Source organism: Arvicola amphibius, chromosome 4 (assembly GCF_903992535.2).
Source record: "Arvicola amphibius chromosome 4, mArvAmp1.2, whole genome shotgun sequence".
NCBI classification, from domain to species: Eukaryota; Metazoa; Chordata; class Mammalia; order Rodentia; family Cricetidae; genus Arvicola; species Arvicola amphibius.
The window spans coordinates 103,013,919-103,038,421 of NC_052050.1; the positions used below are offsets into that span (position 1 = coordinate 103,013,919).

The 24,503-nt window shown below is 44.7% G+C and overlaps 1 protein-coding gene across 3 annotated transcripts in view; it reads left to right on the plus strand.

Annotated features, from left to right (window-relative positions):
- Positions 1-24,503, plus strand: part of Abcc1 (ATP binding cassette subfamily C member 1) — a 147,337-nt gene that overhangs the window by 46,816 nt on the left and 76,018 nt on the right. For 2 of the 3 annotated variants that reach the window (XM_038327553.1, XM_038327555.1), the window contains exons 2-5: positions 9,244-9,420; positions 10,737-10,862; positions 11,084-11,221; positions 12,528-12,653. In XM_038327553.1, coding sequence (XP_038183481.1) covers positions 9,244-9,420; positions 10,737-10,862; positions 11,084-11,221; positions 12,528-12,653 — 567 coding nt within the window. The remainder of the gene's footprint in view (positions 1-9,243; positions 9,421-10,736; positions 10,863-11,083; positions 11,222-12,527; positions 12,654-24,503) is intronic. The other variant, XM_038327556.1, reaches the window with a different exon arrangement.

Genomic DNA, 24,503 nt, shown 5'->3' on the forward strand with positions numbered 1-24,503 from the left:
CATCTTTTTCTCTGATTTGTGTAGTTGGGGGTGTGTCTCTGTTGTCTTCAAGGTGCCAGTGGCTCCAAGGCACAGATGGTTGCTCCTTGTGGTACCGTCAGGGCCACGGTTCCAGTCACCCTGGCGTCACTCAGTGCTCCCTGGGGTGGTTCTGCAATACAGAGGCTCATTGCTTGGGCCTGCTCATGCTGAGGTTGCTGACTTGGACCTGTTCTGGCAGAGGTCACTTGTTTCGGGCCTGCTCTGGTTGAGGTAGCTCACTCAGGCCTGTTCCCACAGATGTCCCTGGCTCCAGCCTGCTCCATTACAGGTCCCACAGAGGTTTCTGGCTCATGCCTGCTCCTTCGGCTCCCTTGTACTCCTGTGGAGTTTGCTGCCTCAGGCCTGCTCTGGCTCAGGCCTGCTCCCAGAGGTGTCCCTGGCTTGGGCCTGTTCCCTCAGAAGTTCCCGATTCATGCACAGTTCCACAGAGGTCTCTGACTCAGACCTGCTCCCTTGGCTGTTACTTCCTTGTACCCCCTGTAGAGGTTGCTGCCTCAGGCCTGACGTCATTGGCTCAGGCCTATTCCTGTAGATGTCCCTGGCTTGGGCCTGCTTCCACGGGAGGTTCCTGGCTTGGGTCTGGTCTCACAGAGGTCTCTTGTACTTTTTTTTTTTAAATGTGGATACTGGGTATCAAACTCAGATTCTCGTGTTTTTGTGACAAACACTTTACCCACAGTGCCACTCCTCCCCCACTAATTCTGAATTTAGATGGGACAGTGGTACACATAACTGGTAAGCAGTAAAAATGTTTTTATTTCTGGACAGGTTTCTATGAATGACTTTAGACTCCAGCTTGTGCATTTTGTCTGCATGTTAAATGCCTGGGTCTCAGTTGTTGTTCCCAGAAAATGTGTCTTAGGGAGAAGGTTAAGATCAGGGTTTGTTCTGTAATCCACATTGACCTCAAACTCAGCCCTCTTCCTGTCTCTGCTATATAGCTGCTGGATTAAAGGCATGCATGAGCATGTGCCCTATAAAATGTTTTTCATGATTGTATCTGTGTACCAGGGTTGAGTTTTAAGGATTTGGGTATGACATCAGTAGCCAGACATAGTGGTGCACACCTGTAATCTTGACACAGGGAGAGTGGAGGGCCGAGGCAGGAGGATCAGGAGTCTAAGACCAGCCTGGGTGATGTATCAAAAGACTCACCTTTTGCTCCCTGGCTTGCAGTGTGGTCTCAAGTACTTGGAGCAGAGCCCGGTAAGTAGCACTAAAGCCACCTGAGTAAAGGCTCAAGTGTGCTCTTTGTATAGGTAGTTTTTTTCTCCTTTTTTTTTTTTTTTTTTTTTTTTTTTTTTTTTTTTTTTTTTTTTTTTTTTTTTTGCGAAAGGAGCTTGTATAACCCAAGGTAACCTCAGACTTTTACCTGAACCATATCCCCAGCATCTTTTTGCTTTATTTCTTTCTGAGTTTTGCTTAAGCTGCATTTCTGCTTTGCTATAAGCTTGGCGCATTCCCTTCCTGCTTTTTTTCTTGGCTCTTGCTATTAGGTTTAGAGTTGATTTTGGTAGTGTCTGCCCACCCTCCCTTTTCCTTTCCTGTCCTGGGGTGAACCCAGGGCCTCCCACATACTAGGTGAACACTCTCCCACCAAACCAAGCCTGTGTTTGCCTCTTTCAATGGAATGAGACTACTAGATAGTGGACCCTTTATCTTCCTGCCAAATGATACTGGCACCTGGAAGTTCCTGGTGATTGTCCCCAAGTGGCAAACCAGACAGTGGCAGGGAACTGAACAGATCCATTTGGAAAATTTAGGATGATCAGACCCTGGGAACTCTCAGTACACAGTCCCTTGTTGCCTCGAGGACTTCTTGGATATGACTCAGCAGTGGACCAAGTTTATGATTGATTTGTCAGGCTGTCTCCCTTCCTTGGCAGGAAGAGCTGAGTATTCTCTCCCTGGGCTGTGTCATTTGGGCTGGAACAGTACAGTGGAAGGAAAGATGGCTGAGGAGACGCTGAGACTGGGCAGTTTCTCAAGAAGCTCAGCTAAGCAGGGAAGACTGGCCAGAGAGTCAGGCTATTCTAGGCAGGTGGCCATGTCCTGGGTTTTCGCTGTAGGTCTGTGGTAATTTGAATCTGATTCAGTGATAGAGCTTCTCGGGCTTGTCTGGGATGGAATGGTGAGGAAGAGGTGGCAGAGCTTGGCATTTGCTGCAGAGCTGGTTTAGACTCAGATGGGGTTGGTGCCTAGTAAGCTGACTAGCATGCTGAGCCAGGGTCTCGTTGTGTATCTCCAGCTGGCCTGTAACTCCTTGCCTTACCAGGCTGGCCTCAAATGGACAGATATTCATCTGTTTCTGCCTAAGTGCTGGGATTAAAAGTATATGCCACCACGCCCAGCCTCTGGGCAAGTTACTGAGGCCCTGTCTCAAAATAAAAAGTAAAAAGAGTAGTGGAGATGCTTGGTTAATATGTGGGAGACCCTGGGTTCCATCTGTAGGAGTGAGAAAAGCAAACTACGAGAGTGTGCTGAAAAGGATGCCCTGTGTCAACAAATCAGAAGAATCCTGTAAGACAGAATTTAATGGACACACAAAGCTCAGAGCTTTGGACTTTACCCTGAGTTCCTCAAGTGTCTGGGTTGAGGACAAGGGAGGGCACATTACAAGGTGACCAACTTGAGGAGGGTGGGATGGGGAGGGGATTCAGTAGACTGAGTCGCATCTGCTCATCTCCAGCTGGGTTTGTGTCAGGGCAGTTGAGTTTCTGGATAGTTGTAGACTAAGTGAGGCTGCATTGAGTTCTGAGGATTCTTGGTTAAGAGAGAGCCCCAGCAAGGACGACCAGGTTGTTGTGTGATTTTTTTTTTTTAATCTTTTGGCTTTTTGAGGGACCCATCACCCAGCTCCCAAATAAATCATACAGCGGCTTATTCTTAGTTATAAATGCCCGGCCTTAGCTTGGCTTGTTTCTTGCCAACTTTTCTTAAATTTTCCCTCTGGGCTTTTATCTTTCTTAATTCTGTATTTGTCACTTTCCTTCTTACTGTGTGGCTGGCCGGTGACTCACTGGGTAGCTGGCCCCCATGCTCCCCTCCCCTTGTTCTCTTTCTCCTCATTCTCTGTTCTCTGTTTATCCTCTCTGCCTGCCAGCCTCACCTTTTCTTGCTCCTGCCTCGCTACTGGCCGTTCAGCTCTTTATTAGACCATCAGGTGTTTAGACAGGCAAAGAACCACAGCTTCACAGAGTTAAACAAATGCCACATAAACAAAAGCAGCACACCGTAAAATAATATTCCCCAACACTAGGTGACTGGTGTCTTGGGTTGGTGGCAGTGAGTCCTTTGCTTGAGGCTAGAAATGACAGCCAGTTTTTGCCTCCTATAGTGGTGAGATTGGATTAAGGGAATATTGGGAGGACAGATGGCAGATGGGACTCCTGGCTCTCTGTGGATGGAGTCCCATCCTGTCCCTTTTTGACTCAACTCGGGGGCAAGGTGTGCATCTCAGCAGTTCCCCTTCTTCAAGGAAATGTCCTCTCCTTCCTGATGGCATTTCCAACTGATCTGCCTTGTGCAGGAGCAGGAGCTCTCTAGCTGAAGCTTTCCCTGCTCCTTAGACATTCTTGGTTCCAGTGGTGGGTGGTGATGGTGACAGTGATTGATCTGCTCCTAGTAGTCACATGACATCATGCTCTTCTGTATACCACTGTCCTGATTCTTGCCAGAACCTTCCAAGCACTTCATCTTCCTGACCCCCATACTCGACAGCAGCCGAGGCTTGGGGACATCAATATGTCCTGCCCAGGTTTACATGAGGTTAAGGTCGTAGGGCAGAATCCACATTCACCTGGTCTGAAAGCCAGGGCTCTTAACCAGCCTCTGCCTGGGCTGCTGTGACTAAGAAAACCACGGACAACAGCAACTAAAACAACCAACCATGGGTCTGAGAAGATGGCTCAGTCAAAGTGCTTGCTGTGCAAGCATGAGAACCTCCTGAGTTCAGTCCCTTGTAAGCAAGTAAAAAGTCTGAGCATGCAGTCCTAGTGCTGGTGAGGTACAGACAGGAGAACCCCTGGGGATCACTAGGGAATTGATGAGCTCCAGGCCAGTGAGAGATACTGCCTCAAAAAATAGTCTGTGGCTTCTGAGGAACATATCAGGTTGTTCTTTGGCATTCATACACATGTATGCATGTTCACATATGCAGTCACACACACATGTATGCAAGTCACAGTCACATTTGTACAGTTACATGCATGGAAGTCACATTTTCAGTTGCGCACATACATGTATGCAAGTCACATATGCACAGTTACACACACTTACACATGTATGCACCATCACATTTGCACAGTCACACACATGTATGCACAGTCACACACACTTACACATGTATGCAGTCACATATGCACAGTCACACACATATATGCACATTCACATATGCACAGTCACATACACATGCATGCACATTCACATTTATGTAATCATATACACACATGGATGCACAGTCACACACTTACACATGTATACATAGTCAAATATGCCCAGTTCCACATAGACATGTATGCACATTCACATTTACGTAATCATATACACACATGGATGCACAGTAATATATACACAGTCACACACACTTACACACATATATGCACAGTCACAAACTTACATATGTATGCACATTCACATTTGCGCAGTCACACACACTCATGTATGTATATTCACATTTGCGTAATCATACACACATGTATGCAGTTACATATACACAGTCACACACCTATGCACAGTCACACACTTATATGTATGCCCATTCACACACTTGCACATGTATACACATTCACATTTGCACAGTCCCACACACACTGAAGCAGGAATAATGCTGGGGAGGGCACTATTTCACTATTTTGAAAGTGGGATGTTAGCAGCCTGGGGAGTGAGGAATGAGTTTTAAAAAGGTCTTTAGGTTTTTCTTTTCTTTGTTCCTTTCACTCTGGGAACCAAATCCAGGCCTCATACATACCAGGTAAGCATTCTACTATTGAGTTCCATCCCTAGCCCTCCTAGTTGGGTTTTGGTGAATGGGTAGGATTTGTCAGAGTTGAGCAATACTGCCCAGAAGGATTTAGGCAGCAGTGACTTCCAAGGGAGTGCCTTGAGGGCAGTGACTATCTTCAGTTTTATCTTCCTTTGAGTAAATGCCTAACTTGGGACGTAGAGCAGTGGGTCTGGAGGGCCTGTGAAGCGGGCGTGGTTGGCAATTGGAAATAACCAGACTAGCCTTATATAAAATACTCAGCTTTAATAAAAGGAGAAAATGGGAGAAACTTACAGAGCCAGAGTTCCAGCGAAGAGTAGGGAACCAAGAGGTCAAAACAAACAAAACACAGATCTTTTAAAGGTATTTTGTGCCCCGAGGGGTCACGCCCCTCAGACAAGGGATTGGTCAGCTTCCCTATCAGGTCTGTGCTGGAAGCAGTAGGTGAGCTTGTGGGGGTTTGTTGGGGTGTGTGTGTGTGTGTGTGTGTGTGTGTGTGTGAGTGAGTGAGAGAGAGAGAGAGAGAGAGAGAGAGAGAGAGAGAGAGAGAGAGAGAGAGGGAGAGAGGGAGGAAGGAAGGGGGAGAGAGAGGGAGGAAGGGGGAGAAGGAGAGAGAGAGAGAGAGAGAGAGAGAGAGAGAGGGAGAGAGAGAGAGAGAGAGAGGGGGAGGGAGGGAGGAAAAGAGGGAGTGAGAAAGGGAGAGGAAAACGTTGGGCACCTTCCACCTTCCACTTTTGCCTGAGACAGGATCTCTTATTTGTAACATGAGCTCTACATTTTTCTCTGCTCCCCTCCCTGCCTCTCCCCTTCCCCCTTCAACCCTCCTCCAAGGTCCCCATGCTCCTAATTTTCTCAGGAGATCTTGTCTTTTTCTATTTTCTACTTCCCATGTAGATTAGATCTATGTAAGTTTCCTTTAGTGTCCGCATTGTCCTCTAAGTTCTCTGGGATTGTGGTTTGTAGGCTGGCTTTCTTTGCTTTATGTTTAAAAACCACCTGTGAGTGAGTACATGTGATAATTGTCTTTCTGTGTCTGGGTTAACTCACTCAAAATAATGTTTTCTAGCTCCATTCATTTTCCTGCAAAATTCAAGCTGTCGTTTTTTTACTGCTGTGTAGTACTCCGTTGTGTAAACGTACCACATTTTCCTTATCCATTCTTCAGTCGAGGAACATTTAGGTTGTTTCCAGGTTCTGGCTATGACAAACAAAGCTGCTGTGAACATAGTTGAGCACATGTCCTTGTGACATGATTGAGCACCTTTGAGGTGGGTTGTTTCCTAATTTTCTGAGAAATCACCACACTGACATCCAAAGGGGCTGTAACAGCTTGCATTTCCACCAGCAATGCAGAAGTGTTCCCTTTTCCCCACATCCTCTCCAGCATAAGTTGTCATCAGTGTTTTTGATCTTGGCCATTCTGACAGGTATAAGATGGAATCTCAGAGTTGTTTTGATTTGCATTTCTCTGATGACTAAGAATGTTGAACATTTCCTTAAGTGTCTTTCAGCCATTTTAGATTCCTCTGCTGAGTTCTCTGTTTAGGTCTGTACTCTATTTTTTTTAAATTGTCTTATATGTTCTTTTGGTGACCAAATTCTTGAGTTCTTTGTATATTTTGGAGATCAGTCCTCTGATGTGGGTTGGTGAAGATCTTTTCCCATTCTGTAGGCTGTCGTTTTTGTCTTGTTGACCATGTCCTTTGCTTTACAGAGCTTTTCTGTTTCAGGAAATCCCATTTATTAATTGTTTCTCTCAGTGTCTGTGCTACTGTGGTTATGTTTAGGAAGTGGTTACCTGTGCCAATGCGTTCAAGTGTACCTCCCACTTTCTCTTCTATAAATAAGGTTCAGTGTGGCTGGCTTTATGTTGAGGTCTTTGATCCATTTGGACTTGAGTTTTGTACATGGTGATAGATATGGGTCTATTTTCATTCTTCTACATGTTGATATCCAACTATGCCAGTACCATTAGTTAAATATGCTTTCTTTTTTTCATTTGATATTTTTGCTTCCTTGTCAAAAATCAGGTGTTCGTAGGTGTGTGATTAATACCCAGGTCTTTGATTTGGTTCCATGGTCCTCCTGTCTGTTCTTATGCCAATAGTAGAGTTTCAAGTCAGGAATTGTGATGCCTCTAGAAGTTCTTTTATTGTATACAGTATTGTTTTGGCTATCTTGGGTTTTTTGCTTTTTCATATGAAGTTGAGTACTGTTCTTTTAAGGTCTGTGAAGAATTTTGCTGGGCTTTTGATGGGCATTTCATTGAATCCGTAGCTTGCTTTTGTTAAAATTGCCATTTTTACTATGTTAATTCTTACCTACCCAAGAGCATGAGAGATCTTTGCACTTTGTGGTGTCTTCTTCAATTTCTTTTTTCAAAGATTTAAAGTTCTTGTCATACAAGTCTTCCACTTGTTTGGTTAGAGTTACTCGAGATATTTTATCCTGTTTGTGGTTGTTGTGAAGGGCGATGTTCCTCTGATTTCTTAGCTGTTTTATATCATCTGTATACAGGAAGGCTACTAATATTTTTGAGTTAGTCTTGTATCCTGCTACATTACTGAAAGTGTTTATGAGTTGTAGAAGTTCCTTGCTAGAATTTTTGAGTGACTTATGTAAAGTATCATATCATCAGTAAATAGTGAGAGTTTGACTTCTTCTTTTCCGATTTATATCCTGTTGATCTCCTTGTTGTCTTATTGCTCTAGCTAGGACTTCAAGAACTATATTGAATAGATATGGAGAGAGTGGACAGCCTTGTCTTGTTCCTGATTTCAGTGGAATTGCTGGGAGTTTCTCTTCATTTAGTTTGATGTTGGCTGTTGGCTTGCTGTATATTGCCTTTATTATGTTTAGGTATGTTTTTTGTATGCTTGCTCTCTCCAGGACCTTTATCATGAAGGGATGTTGTATTTTGTCAAAAGCTTTTTCAGCATCTAATGAGATGATCATTTTTTTTCAGTTTATGTATATGGTAGATTACGTTGCAAATTCAGTGTTCACAGTGTGATACAGTATCCCACAACAGAAGACAACATTTATTTTAATACATACACACACGCACACACACACACACACACACACACACACACACACACACACACACAGGGTTTCACTAGTAAAATGATTGTCCTGAAGCTTACTCTGTAGATCAGGTTGGCCTTGAACCCACAGAGATCCACTTGCCTCTGCCTTCCAAGCTGTGGGTCAACACTTCATTTATATTATTTAAATTGAAAAAAGTTCTGAAGCTTCAGTAAGATGGTTCAGTGGGTAAAGATGCTTACCAACAAGCCTGACAACCTGCGCTTGGTTCCTGGGACCTACATAGTAGAAAGAGAACCTACTTCTGTAAGTTGCTTTCTGACCTTTACTTGGATGCTGTGGTGTGCGTGTGTGCTTGTGCATACACATGTAATAAAATGTTACAGATTGTGTTGTATATACTATGTCAGCTGTCATTTCTCATGTGCTGTCAACTTCGATGTTTTTAATACGGGGCTCTCACTGGCCTGTAGCTGGACAAGTCCACTAGACTGGCTTGCTGGGGAGCCCCAGGGATCTGCCAGTCTCCCTCCTCTCAGCACTGGAATTACAGGTATACACTGCCACACTGAGCTTTAAAAATTGTTATTATTCTTTTTATATATCCCCAGCTGGCCTGGAAGTCACTATATAGAGCAGGCTTTCCTCAAGCTCACAGAGATACACCTGCCTCTGCCTCTGTGGGTCTTGGGGATTGAACTCAAGTTCTCATGCTTTCTCAGCAAGTGCTTTCCCTGCTGAGCCATCTCCTCATCTGACAGCCCCAGCATTTTCTATGAACACCTGGGCATTATGTGATGATGATGATAAAGGTCTAGAGTCTTTAGTTCTTGAGGAAAATATGCAAATAACGTGTACGACCCTCTCCCAGATTCTTCATGGTTCACGTGATTGATTGTCTGTTCTTCAAGGTCCCTTTAAGTGACATCCTCCCTCCATCTTGTGGGGAGAGTTTCTTGTGGCCCTAGGCTTAGGGCCCTTTGCTCCTGTTAACTTGCTGCCTGGTTCTTTGGCCACAAATGTTCTGAATTCTGCATACTTGTCTGAGAGGTCCCTGGGTGTGGGAATCATGGTCTGTTTCTTTGCACCTACAGCAACTAGATTTTAACTCTGTGAGCCCTGTTCTCTTGTGGTGTGACAGTTGATGTTTGCATGTTTTGTGTCCCCAGGATTGGAATGTCACATGGCACACCAGCAGCCCTGACTTTACCAGGTGCTTTCAGAACACCGTCCTCACATGGGTGCCTTGTTTCTACCTCTGGTCCTGTTTCCCCCTCTATTTCTTCTATCTCTCCCGACATGACCGGGGCTACATCCAGATGACGCACCTCAACAAAGCAAAAACTGTAAGTCACCTGGTTGTGTGTGGTGGGGCACATGGGTAGATATGTGTAGCCCAGCTTTGTGTGAAGAAGGCAGAAGAATGTGATAGATCAAGACGGGAAATTTGGAGCTAAATACAGGTTCAAAATGGGAACCTTCATGGTCTCTGGTTCCCTGTGTATGCACTGGCACTAATGGAAGCTTTCTCAGAAGAGAATCAAAGAACGTCTTCATTAATTAAAACAATTTCCTTTTATTTGTTTATTTTTATTTTGAGTGTGATTTCAGATCTGAAGGGATGGCTCACTGGATCCCCAGAACCCATGTGAAAGTTGAGTTGCAGACAGGAATCCCTTGGTCAAGCTGGTAGTCAGACTAGCTGAAAAGGGATCTCTGGGTTCAAACAAGAGACCCTGCCTCAGGAATAAAGTGAAAGGCAATCAAAAGACTACTGGTAGGAACCTCTGGCCTTAGAGTGCACCTGTACCTGCACACATGTGTGTCCCCATACACATGCACACACATGATGCTCACATGCAGGAAAAAAACAGAAAAAGTTTTCATTTTGAAGTAATTTCAGACTCCAGGAAATTTCCAGGACAATGCGAAGCCTGCAACAGCCTCTCTGCTGAACTTCACATTGCCCAGGCTTTCCAGGGTCGTCATTCTTTCCTCCGCAGTCTTCGTTTTCTCCGTGTGCACACGTTCCTATGAAGTTGTTCTTGGCCATTTGTGAAGAGCTCCTTAGTTCTTTCGCTCTCTCTACTTCCCTCCCTCCCTCCCTCCCTCCCTCCCTCCCTCCCTCCCTCCCTCCCTCCCTCCCTCCCTCTCTGTTTCTTCTTTTTGAGGCAGGGTCCTACTCTGGAACCCAGGCTGGCCTGGAACTTGAGATCTCCCTGCCTTTGCCCCTGCTCTTCCTGTGCTAGGATTTTAGATTACCACACCTGTCTTATCTATCATGCTTCAGTATTTCTTTCCTCAAAGTGGGCTGCTGTTTTATTAAAGTGTTATCAGTGACAGGCAGGGATGGAACCATCTCCAGCCCCTGAGGGGCTCTCTAGCAGCTGTCAGATGTCAGATTCCATTGCAAGGTCCTTAGGGGTGTGAGAATCTCTAAGACAGCTGGGCGTGGTGGAGTACTCCAGAAATGGAGGCAGGAAGATCAGGAGTTCAAGACCAGCCTGGGCTACATAGTGAAACTCTGACAGAGTAAGAAACCAGATGCTTTAACTGCGGACCTTGGAGGCTGCCTGGGGTTCTGGGGGTGAACTTCTTTTGCGGATAGTAAGAGAGACCCCAGGATTGTTGTAACATGCCATGATGTTCCCTTTTCTTTCAGGCTTTAGGGTTCTTGCTGTGGATCGTCTGCTGGGCAGACCTCTTCTATTCTTTCTGGGAAAGAAGTCAGGGAGTGTTCCTAGCCCCAGTGTTACTTGTCAGCCCTACACTGCTGGGCATCACCATGGTGAGTTGTTGGCTGGTGGGGCTGGCAGTGAGAAATGAGGGGGTCTGGAATGTGATGTGGCTGAGTGGTAGAGGATTTGCCTAGCTTGAATAAGGGTATGGGTTCCATCAACAAAAGAGAAGCTTCTTAACGGGCCCCTGATCATGGGTGGTTCCCCACGTGCCACTGTGGGGCCCTGAGGTCTTGCTTTTTCTAAACTACTATGTACCTCTCTCTTCCAGCTGCTCGCCACTTTTTTAATCCAACTTGAGCGAAGGAAGGGTGTCCAGTCCTCGGGGATTATGCTTATCTTCTGGCTTGTAGCCTTACTGTGTGCCACTGCCATCTTCAGATCTAGGATCATCTCTGCCTTAAAAAAGGTAAATGATAGCCTGTGGGTGAGATGCTGATTTCATCTCGTATGGTCATATGTTCTATGGGAACCACAGCATGGGCACCACATGGGCCCTGCTTCTTTTCCAGGAACAAAATTCTCACCAGTCAGGTACAGACCTTGTTCTACAGCCTACTTTCCTCTGTGCAGGCAAATGCTGTGTTACTCTAGGCCTCTGCAGTGCTTCTGTAGGCTGGCTGGGCTGGAACTGAGCTGAGCTGGGAGCTGTATTTGCTCATTGGCTACTCCTCAAGGGCCCCAGACATGTTCCCATGTTACCTTGGCGCTACCAGCTGCAACTCTGGCACGAAGTTGTTGGGTCTGGCTACTGTGTGCCACTTCTCAAAACTTTTGAAGAGTGTGTACTTCTTGGCTGTCTGCTGTTTCTCATTATCTGTGAACTAGAGAGTGGCCTGAGCATAGAAGAGGATGTAACAGGTGTGGAGCACTGCGTATAGAGCACAGCCTCTGTGTGTGACATCAGCTGGCATCAGCTGACTATGTTTTACTAAGTGCTTTTATGGATGACATTGCTATGACTCTAATGAGATGTCTCTACCTCAGCACTAACTGACAAGTGGACAGAGACTTTGTTGGGGGGCACTGGCCTGTGCTTTATGTGTATCTAGGGGCCTGGCCTCCATACCCTGGGTGCTATAAGTTAATGAAAAACAAAATGTCCCCAGAAACTGGAATTTGTTGCTTAGGAGGCAAAACTACCCTTGGTTGAGGGCCACTGGTGTGCTCAGTAGTAGAGAAGCCAGGGCTCAGAAAGGTTAAGTGAATCGATAGGATCTCATAGCCCAGAGGAGCAGGCCCAGACCTCCTCATTCCCTATTGTGGGATGCCATCAGGGAACAGTGTGACTGAGCCACCTTTCTTTTGTCTTTTCTCAAGGAAAGGGAAATGTGGGGATGCCTGTGGCAGGGGAGGAGGGTGTTTGCAGCCTGCTCTTTGGCCTTATCTTAATCCTTTTTACTGTTGCTGTCATCAAATCGTATAGTCAGTACATTTATTGAGCTTATGGTTCTGAAGGCTGGGAGATCTGAGGTCTTGTGGGTGCATCTGGAGAAAGCCTTCTCTGGTAGATTCCCTGTAAGGCCCTGTAGTAGCTCAGGACATCATGAAGATACTAACTTGTGACTCTTCCACCTGTTTACAAGTACTCATAGCATCATGGCCTCCCATCACTGAGCACCGTTGCCTGTGACTGTAAGGATTTGGTGAGGCATCTGTACCCTGTTTCCAGGGAAGATATGGTGATCGTGTCCCCTGCCTTCTCTCCTGCTCAGGATGCCCAGGTGGATGTGTTTCGAGACACCACGTTCTATGTGTACTTCACCCTTGTGCTTTTCCAGCTTGTGCTGTCCTGCTTCTCAGACAGCTCACCCCTGTTCTCTGAAACTGTCCATGACGTGGTAAGTGTGACTCAGACATATATGTACAGGTGGGAGAGAAATAGTCTGTGACAGCTAAGACTGACTGGGCCCGATTCTGAACTCAACGATTTTTCTAGAAAAATAGGAAGTCTTGACAGATGAGGGCCATGGTCTCACGGGGCAGTAGTTGGTAGCAGCTGGGGCTGTGGATCCCCATTGGCTTAGATCTTGGGTCCTTGCTATGGTACCCACCAGGCCCTCTGCTGCCTCTGTCAGTTCCAAGGACACTGAATGACACTTCCACTCTGTCTACTTCTCCTAAAACCAGGAAGGAAGTTGAAGTTCCAGTGTGCTTTGAGAGCTGCTGAACTCCTGGCGTGATGCCATCACTTGGTTCCTTTAAAAATTTTGTCTTTGTTTATTATGACAAAATATATGCAACCTGATATTGACCATAGCTGTTTTAAGTGTGCAATTCAGAATCTTTAGCTTTTGATTTCATTCATACCACAGGTACTGTGGCTGGCTGGCAGTGATTTCAACAGGGACTGTGCTCATACACAGAATCCTGGACCCCTCTTGGGGCTGAACCTGACATACTTTGACAGCATCCCTGGGTTGTTTAGGTGTACATGTACATTAAAGCTGAAGTGGCACTGGTTCAAAGTTCTCAGACTTGAATGGGAGATTTGTTTGTTTGTTTGCCTTTTGCTATTTTGGAATGCAGGTGTTTCAACACTGAGCCATATCCCCAGTACCAATGGACTAAAAAAAATTGGGGCTCAGAGAAGTTGTGCTATTAGACCTAATTTATACTTAATTTATGTGGAAGAGGAATCTCTTTTTGGAGTTGACTTGACCCTGGTCCTGTGTCCTCTTGTGCCTTTAATGGACATTTGCAAAGCCTCTGGTGCATGATAAAAACATATCAGTATGCATAATAGTTATGATTAAAGTTGTGGGTGCCTGGAGCTGGCAGACCAGACTGACACAAGATTAACAGGAGAAAATATTGGTTATATATACACAGGGGTTAGGACTCACAGACAGAGAGTGAAAACCCCTGAGAGCCTGAAAACTTACATGTCTTCTTAACAAATTTATTTTAACATATTTAAATAACATATTTGTGGAGAAACAGCAGGACAGAGAAGTTGTAGATATGAGGGGTTGATGTGTGAGTTTGCAATGAGGGTGAGGATTGCTTTAGTTGCAGGTTGTGTGGCCTGTGTTGGTGCCATCATTAATACCGTTGGTTCTTTTCCGTGTGTGCAAGTGAAGAAGGGGGAGGTGTGTGTCCTGCTTTTAAAAGACAGCTTGAGGAAGAGCAGAGAGCTTTTATACTTGCTGCTGTTTAATTTGCCTTCAGCTCTACTCTGTATGCCAATGTGGCATATCCAGGGCTGGCCTGTGCCAAGGTCAGAATCTTGATGCCACGTCTCTTGTACTTATGGTGTATGTAGGTACTTATAGCAGTTACATTGCATTTAGTACTAGGAATAATGAAGGAATGATTTAATGTAATATGGGGGTGGTGGGGAGCTTTCTTTTTGATACCTAAGGGGATGCAGATAAAGTAATAGTGGATTTTGTCTCATGAAATTACAGCAGCTCACGATGTTTCAGGGTCCTGGGCTGACTGGGTGCAGACATAGTCTGATGGTGCCTGGGCCTTCCGTTAACTCTGACTTCCTCAGTGTGCTGTCTGAGGATGGCCGCTGGCCCTTCCTGGAATGACACCTGCTTGTGGCCTGGGCTTCCTCACTGCATGGAGCTGGTCTATGAATTCTACATGGAATCCAGTTCGCTTAACATCTAGTCCCTGGTCCCATAGTGTTGCATTGCCATGTTTAGTTGAGGCTGTCATACAGACCTGTCCAGGTGCAAGAGAAAGTGACAGAGATCCTACCTCTGGATGGAGGAGTGGTTACATATCTTGTTACATGGTCTCCTATGACACCATGTCCAGGTTTTTATTTTATTTTTAATTTTATTTTTGTGTACATGTGTATGACTGCTTCTCTGTATATGCACCACAGGTGTGTGGGTGCCCTCAAAGGCTAGAAGAGGGCACCAGATCCCCTGAGACTTGAGTTACAGGCAGTTGTGAGCTACTTAATGTGGGTGCACTGAGCTTGGGTCCTCTCAAGGGCAGCAAGTGCTAAACCCTTTCCACCCTTGAATTTCCAGTGTGTGTGTGTGTGTGTGTGTGTACGTACGTACGTACGTACGTGTGCACGTGAGTGTGTGTATCCTGAGCAAAAACTGGAAGACACAGGATAATAGTAGTGAAAAGTGTATCTTATTAGAAGTGAAAAGGTGAATGTAAGTGTACTCCATGGGCGGGAGCTGGCTCAAGCAAGCATGTGTCTTTGGGGAGCCATTTCTAGGTCTGGGCCTTTTTATTGTAAAAGGGAAGGGAGAGGTCTCTGAAGGGGTGGACCGTTCTTTGGCTGTTGTCAATGATTGGTTCTGGTTCAGGGTAGTCAAGGGGTGATTTTTCTGTTTCTGGTTCTGAAGTTAACCTTCGTTAGACTTGGTTATGAATATCTGATCCTCTCTTCTTGTCTTAGCTACAAGAAGTGTATATAGGAAGTCAGATGCCATCTTGGCTGTCTTTGGAAGATGCAGCCTGCCATGTGCCCTCATGCTTGCCAGCAAGCACTTTTCTACCCGAGCCTTCCCTTCTCTTCCTTCCCCTCCCCGCTTCCTCCCTCCCTCCCTCCCTCCCTCCCTCCCTCCCTTCGTTTCTTTCTTCTTTTAAAAACATTTTGGTTTATATTTAGTTTGCATGGGCACCTGTGTCACAGAATGTTCACAGAAAATAGAGGACATTTTCTAGGAGTTGGCTATTTCCTCCCACCATGTGGGTTCCTGGGGATCCAATTCAGGTTGTCAGACTTGGCAACACCTTTACCTACTTAGTCATTTTACTGTGTAGCTATCTAGTGATAGAGTCTGGATAGCTTTGAACTCATCATCCTCCTGCCTCAGTTTACCTCATGCTGAAATTACAGGTGTGCTTCATTGTGCCTCACATGGTAAGTTTTGTTTTGTTTCTGAAATGGGGGGTGTCTCAGTATGTCTCTCAGGCTGCCCTTGAACTTGAGATCCTCCTGTATTTGCTGCCTGAGCACTGGGATTATAGGTGTGTGCCACCACACTGGGTTTAATGTGTTTCAGTAAATGAGTAACTTCATCCCTTGACAAGATACAATAAATATGTCACCAGGACCTTAGAAAATTTTCTTCTTTAATGACTAGCCTTCTACTCTACCCCAGAGACTAGATCCTGGACTATTGTTCAGTGTATCTCAAACTCCGTCTTTCTTGCCTGCCTTCTTTCTGTTTTAGGGTCTTTAGGATTTGAGCAGTATTCCTGTCCTCCACACCACCACGCTGAACTGAGCTAAAGTTGAACCAGCTTTGACCCCTGATAGGAGATGGAAGAGTGTGTGCCTGTGTGTGAGAGAGAATAGACAGTCAGGACGCCAGGGAAAGGAGAGCAAGGGTCTGCAAAGCCTGAGGAATGATCCCCATGTCAAAGGACTGAGGATAGGCCACTTCTAGGTGAGGAAGGTTTGTGCATATGTTCACTTGTGTGTATAGGTACAGCAGGGATTCCTAAGAGAAGTAACATGCACAAAAGTTCATATGTGTGATAGAACTTATTTATGTTTCAGTGATAATACAGACTCATGCTTTGCTCAGTTAGAAGGTCTGGTCCTAGGAGTTAAGTGATGAGCCTGGGGGAGGGGAGGATACTGGGAATTGATCATGGTGCATGTGCAATCAAGGAGAAAATTATATGTCATGGATTTTCTTTACTTTGAGACAAGGTCTAGGCTGGTCTCAAACTCTTTTTGTATTTCTGACCCTCCTGTGTTTCCACTTCCTATGTGCTAGGATAACAGGCATGCACCACGGTGCCTGGTTTATGAGGTGCTTGTTGTATGCCAGGCTGACTTGCCACAGCCACAGCTCAATAGTGTGGAAGTTTAACTTCATTGTGGGTGGGAGTCTATGGAAGCTTTTGAATTGATAGTGTCACCTTTAATTTGGATGTGTTTTTTTTGGGGACCCCCTCTTGGGCTGAAAGGAGAATGCATGAGGCATAGGGAGGTTGGTGATAATATTCAGAAAGATGTCACAGATGGCCAAACAGCCAAATTGAAGATGTAGCATCTATGTTTACTGAGGGGTTTGGTACCAGGACCAGAAAATAGAAAGTTCTTGGGGAGAGGGCTTGGGAAACAGGTCTAGGTATGTGTTCTGTCCTAGCAGAAAGGCACTCTGAGCAGCTGTTGCCTGGCAGTCAGCAAATTGTTAGTGTTGCTATGACGTCTGGAAATACTCATTATTGGATCCTGGAATTATTTAACAACAAACTAAATGGACTGCATGTTCATCCTCCTGGTTAAAAACACAGATAAAATGCAGAGGACCAGAGTGCAGAAGTTCAGGGGACCTTCTGCAGAGTTCTTACAGCAGGGTACAAATCTATCCCTAGAGCTTGTTAGAGTATAAATTGCTGTCCCCACCCGCTTCTTGATAGCGTAGGTCAGAGCATGGCTAGAACTTTTATTTCTAAGGAATTTGCTGATGCTTCCTGGCTGCTACACACGCACGCATGCACGCACGCACGCACGCGCGCGCACACACACACACACACATACAACACCCTCCTCAGTCCTTAGTCTGAACACCCTGGGAAGAAAACTGAATTAGAACATAACTTCAGTTTTCTGTGTTATCAAAGAAGTCCTCTTAGATGGATGCTTCCAGAAACCAGCTCCCAAGTTTGATACACTTTCCTCTGTGCCCTTGCAGGGAGCCCAAGGGCTGTAACTTCAGATACTCTGAGTATTCCTGATTAGATCCAGAGGAAGGAGGAGGCCTGGGAGTAGATGAAGCTCCTGGGAGGTTACAGAGAAAAACAGAAATGTTCTGCCAATCACCTGAAATTATGTTTGCTGGTGGATCTCTTCCTAGTGTCTAGGGACACGGTTTGAGTAGCTGGAATGAGACTTCATCTTCACATACTTGAGGGTTTTATTGAGCTGGACCTGGGTTTCATCATCCCCAAGAACCCTCTCTTCTCTTTATTGAAGCCAAGGCTGAAGGAAGACTGATACTGTTGATGCAAAAACCCAGCTCTCATCTCAGCAGGAGTAAGAGATAGTTTATTTTGTAGCCAGGTATGAATGACTGTGACCCAGGAACATGATTGCTTCAAATACCATGGTTTCAGAACAAAAGAGAGTCATAAATCTAGGTACTTTTCATATCAGTGGGCCCCATCTGATGACATTCTTTTTTTGTTTGTTTTTCAAAGACAGGTTCTGGAACTCACTCTGTACACCATGCCAGTCTCAAACTCAGAGATCCACCTGCCTCTGCCTCCTGAGTGCTGGGATTAAAGGTGTTCACCATTACCACCTGGTTTTGATATTCTTAAGCTTTAGGGTTGGTGGAAGCTGCTGGTTTACTTCTAAAAGGTTTTATGTGATAGTCAGACAGTGATAGGCAAAGAAGGCTACTAAGGGGTCTAAAGATAGCTCAAAACAATTTGCATCTAGAGCGCACCATTCTGGCTTTCCACAATCATCAAGTGCTAGAGAGGCATGTAGAATCTTTGATAGGTGGGAACTTCAATGATAGACAGTCTTTGGAGACCTTCCCAATCACCATGTCTTAAGGCATGAGGTTTGAGGAACAGTATGATTAGCTCTCTTTTATCTATCTGTCTGTCTGTCTACCTGCCTGTTTGTTTATTTTTAATACAAAGGTCTTGCCATGAACTACTATGTGACTTCTTTTCATTCTGTTCTTTTAGTGCCACAGCAGCCTCAGACTGTTTTCTTTACAAACAACCAGGCTCAGGCCATAGTTCACCACTTCTGATGGAGAAATCATCTGTCCCAGTGCTTGGGATAGCATAGTTCATTTTTTAGTCTGTCTTGGGCCCTGTTCTAAGTAGCTATCTTGTTTGATATCATTTAGTCACCTCCAGGGAAGCTGCCTGACATCCCACAGCTCATGAATGAAGCCACAACTCAGCCATCTTTCCTAAGCACTGGGACCAAGACCCCCCTACTGCTTCACATACAATTCTTTGTTGTCATTCTTGAAGATTTTTATTATTGTGCCCTGGGAGACACACATGCCATGGGGAGTGTGCATTATTTCTCTTTTCACCTTTACATGGGTTTTGGGGATTGAAGGAAGCTCACCAGACTTTCAGGGCAAGAGTCTGTTCCTGCTCATGTCATGCCGCTGCCTCTTCTTACTCGTTCCCCTTGCTCCCACCTTCTGTCTTCTTTTCCTCTTCTCTTTAAAAACATTTTTAGATTTGTTTATTTTATTTTGTGTGTATGAGCGTTTTGCTTGCATGTATGTATGCACACTGTGTGTATACCTGGTACCTGTGGGGGTTAGAAGAGGTCAGATCCTGGAACTGAGATTAGAGATGTTGTGAGCCACTGTGAGGTGCTGGGAACTGAACCTGGCTCCTCTGGAAGAACAACAAATGCTCTTACCCAGCTCTAAAGCTCTTGCTTTTTTCTGTTTTATGAGGTCTGGACTCCAAATAATTATGTACTAAGGATGACTCTGAACCCTTAATCCCCCTGCCTTTACCTCCTGAGTATTGGGATGACAGGCCATGCCTAGCTTATTATTTTCTTATTAGTTTTTTTCACTGTCTGTGTCTCTTCCCCTCCATCTCCCAGGGGGTGGGGGAGGAAGCTTCATGCCGTCAGGGAACTTGCCATCTGCCTTCCAGTCCTACTCCATCGCTAACGTTCATCTTGGCATAGAAGCAAGTCCCTTCTCTTTAAATATTTACCCACAAGATAAAGGAATCATTTCCTACTGTTGGCTGGGCTTCCCACTCCCCAGAAAACACCTTAGTCTTTTGCCCTGGATGGGCTGTGGACTTGCAGGAAGAGCAAGTGACTGATTGTCGTTCCCTCCCTCCCCCCAAATGTGTGAGCCTAGCTTTACCTTCGCAGGCAGCTATCCACTCTTCTGGACATAGTGAATTATTCTCCTTGAAGCCAACAAGGAATGTATCTGTACTTCCTCCAGGAGTGGTATTCCTGCCTTGCCTAGGGAAATTCATCTTACACACAGCCCCGTGGGCCTCATGGGTTCTTCCGGCATTGGGGGTTTCTTTGTGGTTGGCTGAACAATAGGACTCCGACTTTCTAGGCGTGAACACTGAGACAGAGATGTGCCACCGAAGTTATTCACCTAGAACCCTATGGGACTGTGATCTGAGCCCAGACTCACAGCATCTGCCTCAGCATGGTAGGGGCCCCACCAACCACTCTTGATTAGGTTGGGGTAGGATGAGGACTGAACACCTGCTCTGGACAGATACTTCTTGGGTGAGTCTGGTGAGCAGTGGATCAGGGAACCTGATATATCTCAAGGTCTCTCTTTGTTTGGAAGGTGGCATCTTAACATTTATGTAAACTTGGTTGTGGTACAGTGGATTTTATCCCCAAAACATCTGGTCAAACACTTTCATATGTATCGCTTAGGGGGATGGATTTTCTTTCTTTTTATTGAGACAAGATCTCCTGTCTGTGCTGCCCTGGAACTCACTTTGTAGCTGCTGAGGACAAACTTGAATTTCTGATCCCCTGCCTCTTGCTTTCAGAGTCCTGGGATTATAGGTATAGACTACCATGCAGGGCTTCCTGCATGCTAGACATGCACTCCACACTCCTGGGTTTTTTTTTTAACTTAATTTTTTTAACTTAATTTAAAACAAAAGACAGGATGTGTCGCCTAGACAGCAGTTTTCTTGCCTTAGTTTCCTGGCATTGCAGTGTGGAAAGCCATGCCTGTCTTGTAACTCTTCATTTTGAGATAGTTTTGCTCACAGGAAGTTGCAAAAAGAGTGTGTTACCTGTCTTAGTTAGGGTTTTACTGTGAAGAAACATCATGACCATGGCAAGTCTTATAAAGTGGAACATTTAATTGGGGTGGCTTAGATTTACATTTACCTTCGTGGAGGGACATGGCGGCATGCAGGCAGTCATGGTGCTGGAGAAAGAGCTGAGAGTCCTACAGATAACAAGAAGTGGTCTGAGACATTGGGTGGTATCTTGAGCAAAGGGGACCTCAAAGTCTGCCTCCCACTGATAACTCTTCCTCCAACAAGGCCACACCAATCTCAACAACTACAGCACTACTAAAAATGGCCTTCAGGGGCTTTTTCTTTCAAGCCACCATAGTACCCATCTTTACCCAGTAATAATATTTGAGAGATAAGGATTAAAAAAAAACACATGGCCATTATCTGGCCCAATATCACTCATGGCAGTTCTCTTAACTTCATCAAACATTACAGCAAGCCATTGTGGTTGCAAAATGATCTGTTATGTCATTAGATTGGTTTATTCCTTCATTTATTAGCTGCAATTTTTCTCTTCTCCTTCACTTCCCTGATGTGGGCTTTGCTTAGACAAGGGAAAGGAAATTCTTGTTTTTTTCCAATTATTCTATGTAACACAGTGGTTTGGGTCACTAAGCATCTTTTCAGCATATGAACCTGTGTATGGCACATAGTTTTGTGTGTTTTGGAACACCGTTTTTCTTTTTGGTTTTCAGAGACCGGGTTTCTCTGTGTAGCCTTGGCTGTCCTGGAATTCACTCTGTAGGTCAGGTTGGCCTCAAACTCAGAGATCTGCCTGCCTCTGCCTCCTGGGTGCCGGGATTAAAGGTGTGCCCCATCATCGTCTGGCTAAGGAACACTGTTTTATTCTAACTCACTCTTCTGGCCAGCCAGGGCCACTTCTGGCCCCTTCAGAACTTTGAGCATTTCCACTAATCTTTGGACTAGTGGCTGTGGAGTATAACTGTGTTCTGGCCTTACGGTGTGTGTTTCCTTGCCCAGTGATTTTGCCAAGAATAATTTGGAAGTTTCAAACAGAAACAAATTTTGATACCCTGATTTTACCCCAAATCGGCTTCTTCTGGAATTGTGGGAGCGGAACCAGAATTGACAGTTTGGATGGGAAACTCAGGGTTGGAGTGGGCTGTCTCCTCTGCTCTCTGAAAGCCTTCTCTCTATAAAACGCTGAGGCTGTGAGCAACATTCTTGGTTGAAGAGAACCCTTGCCGTCCCTTCACAGAGGCCATTTGGGATTGAGATCTCGATATGTACGTGTTAAATTCTGGACTTCTTGAGCTCTGTGCTGCTATCCCCAACCTGATGTTGAGCTGGCTTTCTACCTCTGAAGAAGAGATTCTTTGAAAACTGGCTTAAAATCTTTATGACTCCGGTGTGAGTTGCACATAAGAATTCAGCACTCCTGACGTGATCTCCGTCGTAGACTGCTTCCACTTCTCTTGCCAGATGCCAGGGCTCTCCACAGTTTAGACAAGTGTTTTGCCACTGAGCTGTGCTTAGCCTTCTGCTGTGGGCTTCTTAAGTCCCTTCTGGGTCCCGAAAATGCTGTGCTTCTCCATACTCTTGGGTCTCTGCACATACTGCTTTCTGTCAGGAATGCCTTGCTATTCCTCTTGACATAATTGTCGTTTATTCCCTCTTCAAATGCTGGCCTTCCTCAGAGGGGCCTCATGTCCCAGCCCTTGCTGTGTTATGTGAGCTCAGTGGTCATATCCACCTACATTTAGGCACTGGTTGGAATTAAGTTTTACCTTTTTGGTATTTGATGATTGTCTGTCTCTGGAGCCTAACTATTTGACTCACACATCCTTCCATTTTTAGATATAGGAGCTCAGACAAGCTATTTTGCCCCTGTTCTCATTTAACTTCAAAATGGGGAGTGACACTTAACCCTACTTTGGATTGTAGTCTTGGATGAGTGTGTGGATAGCTTGTAGGGACACCTCCAGGTGTACATGGGTTGTCTCTTTCTTTGTATATCTGTTTCAATTGTTTTTATTGAGCTATACGTTTTTCCACTCCCATTCCTTCTTCCCCTCCTCCCATCTACCTTCCCTCTGCCCTCCACGCTCTGAATTTACTCCAGAGATCTTGTCTTTTTCTCCTTCCTAAGTTGATCCATGTATGTCTCTCTTAGGGTCCTCTTTGTTGTCTTGGTTCTCTGTGGTTGTGGCCTGTAGGCTGGTTATTCTTTGCTTTATTTTTGATCCACTTATGAGTGAGTACATACTATGTTTGTCTTTCTGGGTCTGGGTTACTTCACTCAGTATGTTTTTTCTAGTTCTGTCCATTTGCTTGCGAATTGCAAGATGTCATTATTTTTTATGACTGAGTAGTACTCTATTGTGTAAATGTACCATATTTTCTATATCCATTCTTCAGTTGAGGGGCATCTAGGTTGTTTCCAGGTTCTGGCTATGACAAAAATGATGCTATGAACATGGCTGAGCACATGTCCTTGTGATATAATTGAGCATCCTTTGGGTATATGCCCCAAAATGGTATTGCTGGGTCTTGAAGTAGATTGATTTCTAATTTTCTTAGAAACCACCATACTGATTTCCAAAGTGGGTGTACAGATTTGCACTCCCACCAGTAATGGATGAGTGTTCTTATTCTACATCTTTTCCAGCATAAGCTATCATATGTGTTTTTGATCTTGGCCATTCTGACAGATGTGAAATGGAATCTTAGAGTTGTTTTGAATTGCATTTCTCTGATGGTTAAAGGATGTTGAACATTTCCTTAAGTGTCTTTCATCCATTTAAGATTCATCTGTTGGGAGTTTTCTATTTAGATCTGTACCCCATTTTTAAATTGGATTCTTTTGTATTTTGGTGTCCAGTTTCTTGAGTTCTTTGTTTATTTTGGAGATCATTCTTCTGTCCTATGTAGGGTTGGTGAAGGTCTTTTCCCATTCTGTAGGTTGCCATTTTGTCTTGTTGACTGTGTCCTTTGCTTTACAGAAGCTTCTCCGTTTCAGAAGGTTCCATTTATTAATTATTTCTCTCAATGATTATGCTATTGGAGTTATATTTTTTGAAGTGGTCTCGTGCTAATATGTTCAAGTGTACATCCCACTTTCTCTTCTGTGAGGTTCAGTGTGAGGTTTTATGTATGTTGAGGTCTTTGATCCATTTGGACTTGAGTTTTGTGCATGGTAGGTATAGATCTATTTTTATTCTTACATGTTGACATTCGGTTATGCCAGCAATATTTGTTGAAGATGCTTTCTTTTTTTCATTTTATAATTTTAGCTTCTTAGGCAAAAATCAGGTGTTCATAGGTGTGTGGGTTGATATCCAGGTCTTCGATTCGATTCCGTTGATCCTCCTGTCTGTTTTTATGCCAATACAAAGCTGTTTTCATAACTGTAGTTCTGTAGAATTTGAAGTCAGGGATTGTGATGCTTCCATTTGTCCTTTATTGTATAGGATGTTTATTTATATTTATGTATGTTTCTTGGCACATGGTAAGTGCTCAGGTAGGTATCAGGAAGTGGGTGAACAAGGTAATAAGACAGTGTTCAGAGAGTCTACGGGGCCATAAAACAGTAAAATCTGGACTGAGAGTGTAGCTCAGAGAAAAACACATGACTAGCACATGGACTTGCTTGTCAGCAGTGCATCACAAAAGTATACACATTTGTAAAGATTGCCTGGTGCATAGTAGATGCTTAATAAAAATTTGCTCAGTAAATGGATGTGTCAAGTGGGAACAATGATAATAGCCCCACCTCACAAAGCTGAGGTGGGAATGAAGGAAGGGAAGGCCCATAGTACTTTATAGAGTACCCAGCACATAGTAGGTGATCATAAAATACTTGTTGAATGGATGAATGAAGTGGGGCCAGTGTTACAAAAGATCATGGGATTGGTTGCTGTTGGAGGAGGGGGCCACTTGTTGGTCCCGGCTGCCCAGAACCGATATAACCACATAGAAACTGTATTAATTAAATCACTGCT